Below are 10,894 nucleotides of genomic sequence, written 5' to 3' on the forward strand. Positions count from 1 at the left end.
ACTACTTTGAGTTGGAGTACGGCCTATCATCCAGAGGCTGATGGAAAGTCTGAGAGGACGATTCGTACCCTCAAGGATATGCTTAGAGCTACTGTATTTTGTTCCAGCTTGGCATGACCATCTTGCATTGTTGAGTTTGCATACAATAGCAGTTACCATCGCAGCATTAGCATGACGCCGTTCGAGTCTTTGTATGGAAAACGTTGTCGCACACCTTTGTTTTGGGACGAGGTTGGTGAGCGTCAGGTTGAGGGTCCGAAATTAGTCCAGCAGATGACCGATGCGGTGGAGTTGATCCGGCGAAGGATTAAGGCTGCTCAGGATCTACAAGCTAGTTACGCTAACACGCATCATAGACCATTGCAGTTTGATCCAGGAGAGCATGTCTTTCTGAAGGTTTCACCTTTCCGGAGAGTGATGAGGTTTGGGCTTAAGGGAAAGTTATCGCCGAGATTCATTGAGCCATTTGAGATTCTTGAGAAAGTTGGAGATGTGTCCTATCGTTTGGCCTTGTCGCCTTATCTTTCTGGCATTCATGATGTGTTCCACGTATCGTTGCCGAGATAGTACGTTGCAGATGATTCGCATATTTTTCATTCGACTGAGTTACAGTTGGAGCAGGATCTATCGTACGTGGAGATACCTCTCAGAATCTTTGACAGAAAGGAGAAGGTGCTTCGTAATAAGCGCATACCGTTAGTCATGGTGCAGTGGCAGCACAAAGGTGCCGAGGAGGCTACTTGGGAGCTAGAGAGCCGGACGCGTGAGGAGCATCTAGAGTTGTTTTGAGTTCTTGTATTATTTTGGATTGTGTTGTAATCTGTGAGAATCGGATGTAATAAAGAACTATTTGACACCATTTTCCCTCTCTTCTCTCGGTTCTTAGTGGCTTTAGGTGGTTTCCTAGATTTTAGGCGTACCTCGGGAGTTGGCAAGGCGTTTCGATGGTCGTAGCGGAGCTGTGTCCAAGAGTTTGGACTTTTGACAGCAACGGGCTGACGATGGACGCAGGTATAACTTTGGGTCCCTAAAAATATTAGTGAGTATATATTAGCTTAGTTGAGGCTTTTAGAGCATTAATAGTGACTCAGATAATATTGACTTGTAGGCTTGGAACTTAGAGCGGTGTACTAGGGTTTTGCCTACTATGTTAGAGGTACGTAAGTACTTACCAAGATAGCCGACATGATATATGATCTTATATGTTGCATTTGTATGTGCTTTGTATGTACCATGTTTTACCGCTTTATCACATACATGATTTTATACTAGACTGAATCTCGTGAGAGGTGGGTCATGTGAGGAGAGGCTCAGCCCCGCATGGTTTTGTCTATCACTGGGAGACGTCACGACGGCGGAGACTGACACTACGGTGGTAGGGGAGTATACGAGTAACCCGCGGACTAGTTATCCAGCACGGTACTATATATTCATTGGCGCCCCTGAGCAGACTGAGTTTTATCGAGTTTTAAATCCATTTGCATGCTTCATATATTTTTATATATAATTGATTTCGTATTGAGATTAGTCTCTCATGTCCGGTATTTTTTCTGTATGTTTTGAACACCCTATTCGATGGGGCAGGTCTCAGGATAGACATCGCTGGTGGATCGCAGTAGGGTGGCGACTAGGGGCCAGGACTTCAGTAAGTTCCCTTAGTGGTTAGGTATTTTGATACCCTATTCGATGTGATTGTATTAAACAGGTTTTACCTTGGTTTTGGTGTCGGTTGTATTCTTCCAACGGTGTTGGATTTAGATTCTTTACCATTTCCACTGTTAATTCTGATTATGCTTTGATTAGCTTTAAGGGACTCACCTTCCTTCAACAACATCAGGCGCTTGGTCTCATGAATAGTCGTCTCCTCCTTGAGCTTGGCTATATGTTCTTCCTCGGCGTCAAAGTCTTGCCCAGCTTCAATCAACTTAGTGAAATCTGCGCATTTGCTGGTGGAATCTTGTGAATGTGAAAGAACAGCAGAGAGAGGATTCAAAGTCATACCCAATGGAGAATCAGTAAAATCAGGGGAACTTTGAAGCAATTGGAAAACATCCATCATATCTTGACGTTGAGATTCATCCAAAGAGAATATATCTTGCTGAAATAGAGACTTGAGAATGGCAGTAGCTGATGCAATGGATGATTGATCAGGGAACACAGAGGATTCCAGAGCTGGTTCACTTGTTGCTTCATGGAGAAAGCTAAAGTCCAGATCCATGGTCGTTGTGGGCAGGGTGTGTGAAGACCGTAAATTTTTCCTAAATTAAGTTTAGGATCTTTTATTGTTTAATTATTTATTTGTGATAATAGTTAATTTATGATATTTTGTATTAGTATATTTTATGTCATCGAGATATTTTTTGAGATAGAATAAATATTTTGGGTATCTTGATAACTAGTTTACAAATATTATTGAGATAGATGATCAAGATCAAGATGTAGTAAAATCTTGGGAGATATATTTCTATTCAAATTTTGAAAGTTATAATCCTAGTCTATCTCAAACTCCTTTTTGGTGCTTATAAATAGAGGAGCAAAGCTAAGGAAATACCACACAAAAATTTCTCTATTTTCTCTCTTTTCCTCTCCTTAATTTCGAGTAGCACCTTAGCAAAATAGAGAGTCCCTTTCTCCTCCTTAGGTTTTCGAAAGCCTATCAAATTTTGTCTTCAATAGTTTCAAGTGAGTGGCCTAGGAATTTGTAAGGGAAATTTGCTCAACTTGTGTCAGAGAACTTTCGAGAGTTGGAAATAGAAATAAGAAGATAAATTTCTTTAGAAGTTGAACCAAGGATCAGCCTTTTTGTTTGAGAATTCAAGAACAACTTTCGAGATTTGTTTCTGAAAACTTTCGGTCCAAGCTTCATCTGTGAAGTATTTAATCTCGCACCAATATATTCAAGTAAGTGGGCTTTTGTTTTAAAATTATGTATGATTTAAAATTTCGATCGTTCATGATATTCTTTCGAATTTTGCTATGTAATTGATATTTTTGATGAAGTTGTTATAAGTATGTTTTGGCACTGTTATGACTCAAATTAAGAGTGGAAAGGGAATTTTCGAACCATGTTATGTTATGGCCCTGATGCGGTGGGTAATAATAACCGTTCTATGACCTCACCCCTTAGAGGGATTACATATAGGGGACTGATCAGTTAGCCACGATTAATGAGAGGAATTTCAGTGTCTGGCCAAAGTATGTAAATCATGTCTATTTTGTTATGATGATATTATGCTTTGTTATGCTTTGTTGGGACATGAAAGAAATGTTTTGTTATGGAATATATTACAAGTTTTGAGATAAATATATATATATGTATATATTTGATATGATCGATCGGCCCCCACTTGCTGAGTGTTTCCCAAAACACTCACCCCTTACTTTTCCCTCCCAAATGATGATGCAGATGATGATTTAGAAGAGCGTGAACAAGATATGTTTTGGAGATGGTGATAGAAGAATTTTTAAGAGTTTATTTGGTTATTTCATTTTGGGATTAATACATTAATATTTTGTTATTTAAGTTTATAGACGCTTTCGCAATTGTTATTAGTTTTGGATTATCGTGTTGTAAAGACAATATTTTTGGAGCATTTATTTATGAGAAAAGACTGGTTTGCATATACTGTACTACGAGGCTTGTTGTTTTATAATTTGTGTGAATTTGAAACAACGCCGGTGGCACGTCTCGGTCTCGGGGCGTGACAGGGTGCATATCTGGATCCTCCTAGATGCATGATCCTGGAACAAAAATGCACAAATAAACAAAAAAGGTACCAAGCTTGACAAAAGTATGAACAAGACTATAAGTTACCTCGAAAAAAATTGGTGCAGTGAATGTATCAGAAGTCTTATCAAGAACCAGTGTTCTAAAAGGCGGCACCTAGACCTGCCTAGACCCGCCTAGGCGGTAGGCTGCTGCCCACCACCCGCTTTTTTTTTTCTAGGCTATGCCTTTAGGCATCGTCCTCCTAATCTCCCGCCTAGGCTTGGGCGCCGCCTAGGATTAGGTGGTTACTATTTTTCATTAAAAAATTTTAAAAATCAAAAACTAAAAAATAGAGACGTCGCGTAAGAAACAAACACAGAAGGAACGAAGAAGCGCAAAAAAAAAAAGTCAAGCAAAAGATTAAATCTCATATTACATATGAAGACTTGATATCTATTAATATATATATTGTTGTTGTTGTTGTTGTTATTATTATTATTAAAATTTTATAAGAGTTTAGAAAACAACTGAAATTCATAAGACATAAAAAATTATATTTTATAGTAAAATTCATGAATATCCCATGGAATTTATTATTTAGGCTTTAAAGTAAACCTCCTAGTTCCCGTCTATGCGGTCGCCTAGGCGGCTAGGCGCTAGGAGGTGGGTCTCTGCCCCCTACCGCCTAGAGTTTTTTTGAACATTTTCAGGAACAGAAACTTCAGGAACACTTGCATAGACAGCAGGAGGGGTAACAAATGGAATACCCATAGGGATCTTATCTGCAAAAGTGATTTCATTTACCACTGAAGATGATTTCTTCTCTGCCGGAGACTGAATCTCCTTGGCCTTTCCTTGAGCTCGAGTCGTAATCCCCTCGGGAACCGGGGCCGGAATCTTAAAAGTTGTGGTAATGGGTGAAGCAAAAATGACATCATCATCTGGATTGGCTAGTCCTTTTGAGCTGGTGAAGAACTGCGAGGCCAACCAACAAGAAACTCTGATGATCTTCCTAACTTTGACAGCAGACAATTTACGTGGAGCTCCAGTTTCCATAGTACGAGGCTTCTTGGAAGAACTATGAGATGCAAAAGAAATAAAATTTGTATTTAAAAACATAGTACATACAAAATACATGGTTCCTAAACCAAGTATGTTACCTGGAGGCGCAAATAAAGAAACAGTCAGGGCATCATATTTGGGGGTCCACCATGACATAAAGGAACAAGGCTGTCACGGGCGATCTCTTGAATAGGAACCACAAAGACACTTGACCAAATTACATTTAGTTTTGCCATAGCCAATGAGAAGCGATGATCAACAAGCTCATTCCATATGTACTCATCCAAAGTGTAGTGACCCAACCGGATCACTTCTTAACCAAAACCTAAGCATGAAATTTACTTATCCAATTAAAAACAACAGATACAGCGGAAATATTTAAATTAAACAATCTTACAATATACCGACAAAACAATCGGTTTCTTAAAAATATAATACAACCCAATCAAAACTTAATTCTAAAATCTCAATACAGAAAACCTGGAACAATACAATCCTCCCTGCAAATCAACAACCGCTACCACCTGGTCCGTCCAACCTAAGTGCTGCCCCGTGGAATGGGTGTCCAGAAAAAAAACCATGGACTTGAGCATAAAACGCCCAGTACGAAAGTTTGATTATACAGGTACTATGAATGCAATGCAAGTGAAGGTATAGGAAACCTATCCTCAAAAGAACTCTACTCAGTCAAAGGCGTCATGGTATGTAGCACACTGGGATGTCGCATCAGGAGGTACTCCCATACCATAAACCGTGGATATAACAGAACAAAATAATATTGAAACAACTTGTATCACAATACTGCAGTTTTTACAATACAACTAAACTGCTGAAATATAATACAGTCAAAACAATTCCGGATGCTCAGAACGCATACGGCTCTCCAACTCCCAAGTTGCTTCCTCAGTGCCTCGACGCTGCCACTAAAACATAACTAGAGGAATGCGCTTATTCCAAAACACCTTGTCTTTTCTGTCAATAATTTTGAGCAGTCTCTCCACATATGACAAATCAGGGTCCAGCTGAACCTCCATTGGTTGCAGAATGTGCAACTCATCTGCAATATACTGACGAAGTAGCGACACGTGGAACACGTTATGAATGCTGGAAAGATATGGCGGTAACACCAGATGATAAGCCACATCTCCAACCTTTTCCAAGATCTAGAACAGACCAATGAACCTGGGTGCTAACATAACCTTCAAACCAAATATCATCACCTTCCGGAAAGGTGATACTCTCAAGAAAACATACTATCCTCTCTCAAAATGCAGTGGTCTGCGCTTGGTATTAGCATAACTGGCCTGCCTTTCTTGCGCTGTCTTCATTCTCTTCTTGATCAACTCTACTTTGTCCACAATATATTGGATCAACTCTAGTCCTTCGACCAGTCATTCTCCTACCTCATCCCAAAACAAGGATGTGCGACAACGGCGACCATAAAGATCCTCGAATAGTTCTATGCCAATGCTACAATGATAACTATTGTTGTAGGCGAACTCTATCAATGGCAAATGATCCTACCAAGATAATCCAAAGACCATTACTGAATTTCTCAACATATCCTCCAATTTTCCGAATAGTACTCTCAGACTGACCGTCTGTCTGTGGGTGATAAGCAGTACTCAAACTCAGAGTAGTTCCCAAAGCTCGCTGAATGCTACCCCGAAATCGTAAGGTAAATATCTAATCTCTATAACTGATTATGCTCAAAAGAACTCCATGTAATCGCACTATCTCCTGAATGTATAACCTCTTCATTCAATCAAAAGTGAACTAACGGTTATACGGGAGGAAATGTGCAGACTTGGACAACCTGTCCACCACGACCCAAATATCATCACACCGTCTGGAGGTCATTGGCAAGTGGGTGACAAAAACCATTTTCACATGCTTCGACATCCATTATGGAATCTCTAAACTCTGCATTATACCACCTGGTCGTCGAAGCTCTGCCTTGACCTGCTGACAAACAAGACAATGAGAGACAAACTGATATACACTATGCTTCATACCTTTCCACCAGAATCTGGTACGTAGATCCTTATAAAATTTGGCACTACCTGGGTGCATGGCGAATCTATTACAATGTGCCTGAGACAGAAATTAATCTCGCAGGGTTGAGTCATTAGGTACCACGACTCTACCAGACAAACACAACAATCCGTCTGTCTGAAAGTGAAAACCATACGTGTTGTCTCCCTGAGCAAGTCTTGCTAATTTCTGCATCTTCGAATCCAAAAACTGCATTTCTCGGATACAAACAAACAAGGATGGCTCAGATAGCACTGAAGAAACTCGGATTCCCTGTTTTACTTTCTTATGCCGAAACATAAATCTTGAAGAACAACATTCTTGAATGGTACTAGCCCTTGCACTAATAATGAGAGCACTGATACTCACTTTCCGACTAAGTGCGTCTACCACTGGGTTCGAAGTACCTGGATGGTACTTAATCTCGCAGTCATAATCTTTGAGAAGATCTAACCATAGACGTTGTTGCATGTTCAGCTCTGCCTGGGTGAACAAGTACTTCAAACTCTTATGGTCCGAAAAAATCTCGAACCTCTCGCCATACAGATAATGACGCCAAATTTTCAGTGCAAACACGATTGCTGCAAGCTCCAAATCGTGCACTGGGTAATTCCCTTCGTGGGTCTTCAATTTTCTAGAAGCATATACAATTACATGCTCATTCTATGTCAACACACAGCCCAACCCTTGAAGAGATGCATCTGTAAAAATCACATAGCCTCCGGGTCCATATGGTAGTGCAAGAACAGGTGCAGTAGTCAATCGGCCTTTCAAATCGTCAAAGCTCTGCTCGCACTCGATTGACCAGACAATAGGAACATCTTTTCTTGTCAGCTGTGTCAATGGTCTTGAAAATTCGCAATAATTTCTTGATAAATTTCCAATAATACCCTGCCTAACCCAAAAATCTACGAATCTCTGAAGTTGTAGTCGGACGCTACCAATTCAAAATAGCTTTAGTCTTACTTGGGTCAACTGATACTTCTTCTCGAGAGATAATATGACCAAGAAACACCACTCGGTCAATCCAAAACTCACACTTGCTAAACTTGGCATACAACTGCTTCTAATGGAGAATCTGCAGTACAAGTTTCAAGTGCTGCACATGTTCATTAACACTGCGCGAGTAGACCAAAATGTCGTCAATGAAGACCACGACAAGCTTGTCTAAGTAATCGTGGAATACCTTATTCATCAAATCCATGAACACCGCAGGTGCATTTTTCAACCCAAAAGGCATCATTAAAAACTCATAGTGACCATATCGGGTACAAAACACTGTCTTTGAGATATCCACATCTCGAACACGCAACTGATGATACCTTGACCGCAAGTCAATCTTAGTTTACACAGAGGTACCCAGAAGTTGATCTAACAAATCATCAATCCATGGAAAAGGATACTTGTTCTTAACTGTCGCGCGGTTCAACTATCTGTAATCGATACAGAGACGCATAGAACCATCCTTCTTTTAAACAAAAAGAACTGGCGCTCACCAAGGTGAAACGCTCGATCGGATATATCCCTTATCCAATAATTCTTGCAATTGTTGTTGCAACTCTCTCATCTCTGCTGGTTCTAGTCGATAAGGTGCACGAGAAATCGGTGCCGTCCCTGGCACAATTTCAATCCTGAACTCGACATCTCTGATTGGAGGAATCTCTGGAATCTCATCTGGAAAGACATTTGGGTTCTCACAAACTATTGGTAACTCATCTACAGATCTGCTACCTACGGATGTATCAACCACATGGATAAGGTAGCCTTCTCCACCCGCCTCTAAAGCGTGACAAGCCCTCAAAGATGAAACTAAAGGCATTAGAGGTCGCGCTCCCTCACAATAGAAAAATCAACTATCGCCCTCAACCGGAGGAAACCTAACAATCTTCTGATAACAATCCACCGTAGCTCTATAAGAGATCAAAATATCGATACCCAAAATACAGTCAAAATCCTACATCGCTAGAATCACAAGGTTTGCTAACAACTCAGACCCTCTGTAGCGACCCGACCCGGATCCACTACCTAATCAGAGTTAAGAGCATAATTAAGCATGCATTAAATAAAATCGCTGCGGAAGACTTAAATACAAGCAGACCGGCAGAATACAACCGGCTAATCATCATCGATTTATACAACCCAATCGAATTTACATAGATAAAAACCTACAGCTAAATACTGCTGTCTTCAAGGTCGCTGGCTCCTCCAGGCTCCTTGTAGTGACCCTGCATGGAATCACCTACTAACTGGCAACTAATAGCATGCATTAAACTTAATACAACAAAATACTTAACAGAGTAAAAACGTGCGGAAACATAATCCATAATTTACATATCAGCTTAGTAATATAATCCAGGCTTAAATCTGTAATGATATAACCAAATCGAAATCTTAAACAGTAAATATTATACAGCTATATCGAATCCTGCTGTATAATAAAATCCTCAAGGCTCCTGCTCCCTAGTCCTGCCTTGAACTACCAGCTCCGTCCATCCTGCGACCTGCCCCATAGAATAGGGTGTCCAAGATAACAACTAGGACGTGAGCGCTACGCCCAGTACATAGACATGAGTAAACATATGTATATAATGCATGCAACATGATGACTGGTACAGGGTCATCTGAAAAGTCATGCTCAGAACCGGCGCCACATGAGTGCTGCCACCGCACGGATCAACCTCTGGGTGCAACCACACTCGTCTAGTACACCAGAGTAGACAGACATAAATGCCCCCGCCGTCGCGGTACTCTCAGTGACAGACTATCGAGTATAGAGCTGAGCGGCTCTATAATCAGGTATAACAAGGAATCGGCTCAACGTGTATATGCACATGACATATGAGTATAGAAAACGGTAAAACATGTAAGAGTGGGTGCCCAGTGAGCCAACTGTGTGGCTATGGGCTTTGATGACTCTTTGTATAAACAATCTTTTGTTTAATATTATTTACACTTTTATGGCAATGACTTTATATTACTTCATATTGTTATATTGTGATATACTATTGTTGTTTTGATAAAGACCTTGAATATACTATAGTGTATGTAAGATGTGGTAGAACATGGAGATGTCTATCATGAAATACATCTTATAGTCACTGTATATTCTAAAAACCGTTCCTAGTCGATTGAGCCGTCCGATAATAAGGATAAGGATCGCTCGAGTTTGAGACTAGCATTTGCGATGCGGAGTACCACGTTTCATTGGTAGGGAACATGGAGATGTTCGAAGCATGCAAATGGATATTCATAGGATGAATAGTCGAACTACCCTATCCGGACTTTCCAAGTGGTTATCACTTATCGAGTGGATAAAGTCCGCGGTTTTGGTTGTACACCATTAGTCCTTACGACTTGAAACATCATGGAGACTCTATATGCTAGTGCTGTGCTTTGACTCGTTTACCGACTCTATGGGGGTCATCAGGTGTCGAGATTGGGTACAGTTACGACACATATAGGAGTCAATGCATTGTTGTCAAGGATTCACCACATACTTGCGAGTGTGGATATCCTATGCGATCTGAGGAGATATTAGTGTGACAAATCTCTGGCCAGAGTACTTGATGTGATTTAAGAAATGGTTTCTTAGTAGCACATGCGATGTCACTAATTTGATCTTCAAGATGTATTGCATAGTTATCGAATCTTGAGCGACTCTCGATATACCAATGGTTGTTGATTCGATCGGGATATATGGATGAAGGGACCGTACTGTACGCTAACCAAAATCTACTGGTTCTTGTAGGCACTATCAGTGATACCTAGGGAATCATGGGGCGATGTTGCTAGGCGCTTTACCATGATTCGTTGGGCAAGTCGGAAAGTGTTGTTCCGAGTCACAAGGAGTTGTGAGCCCACGGCTAGCTGTATCCCTGAACCATTGAGGGTCACACAGTGTAATGGAGTTTTAATCCCCGTTGAGATAGTTAAATTTAAAGAGTTAAATTTAATGAACTAAGGAGTTGGACTTCTTAATTAAGAGTAAGGGAGTAGGATTTCCTAAAATGACATAGGGATGTACATTTTTGGAAACCACTGAATTCGGATTCAGGAAAATTTATTTTGACTTTAAAATGTGCAGAAATG

General features: G+C 40.5%; 1 protein-coding gene across 1 annotated transcript; it reads right to left on the bottom strand.

The window, feature by feature from the left end:
• Positions 1-4,387: 4,387 nt before the first annotated feature.
• LOC140862327 (uncharacterized) lies at positions 4,388-8,624 on the bottom strand. The gene is made up of 6 exons (XM_073265342.1): positions 8,302-8,624; positions 7,893-8,127; positions 6,919-7,468; positions 6,618-6,733; positions 5,702-5,934; positions 4,388-4,787 (listed from the first exon to the last, which is right to left on the bottom strand). The coding sequence occupies exons 1-6, from the start codon at positions 8,622-8,624 to the stop codon at positions 4,388-4,390; spliced, it is 1,857 nt and encodes a 618-aa protein (XP_073121443.1).
• Between the last annotated feature and the right edge of the window lie 2,270 nt (positions 8,625-10,894).

This window comes from Henckelia pumila, chromosome 1 (assembly GCF_033568475.1).
Source record: "Henckelia pumila isolate YLH828 chromosome 1, ASM3356847v2, whole genome shotgun sequence".
NCBI classification, from domain to species: Eukaryota; Viridiplantae; Streptophyta; class Magnoliopsida; order Lamiales; family Gesneriaceae; genus Henckelia; species Henckelia pumila.

Excerpts from the sequence above, each read along its gene's own strand:
- LOC140862327 (XM_073265342.1), bottom strand. The coding sequence starts at position 8,624 with ATGCCTTTAGTTTCATCTTTGAGGGCTTGTCACGCTTTAGAGGCGGGT. Across the intron at positions 7,469-7,892 it reads ATGTGCAGCACTTGAAACTT|AATGAGCATGTAATTGTATA; the intron begins GTACTGCAGATT and ends GTGTTGACATAG. Across the intron at positions 6,734-6,918 it reads CGGATTGTTGTGTTTGTCTG|GTCAAGGCAGAGCTTCGACG; the intron begins GTAGAGTCGTGG and ends GTTTGTCAGCAG.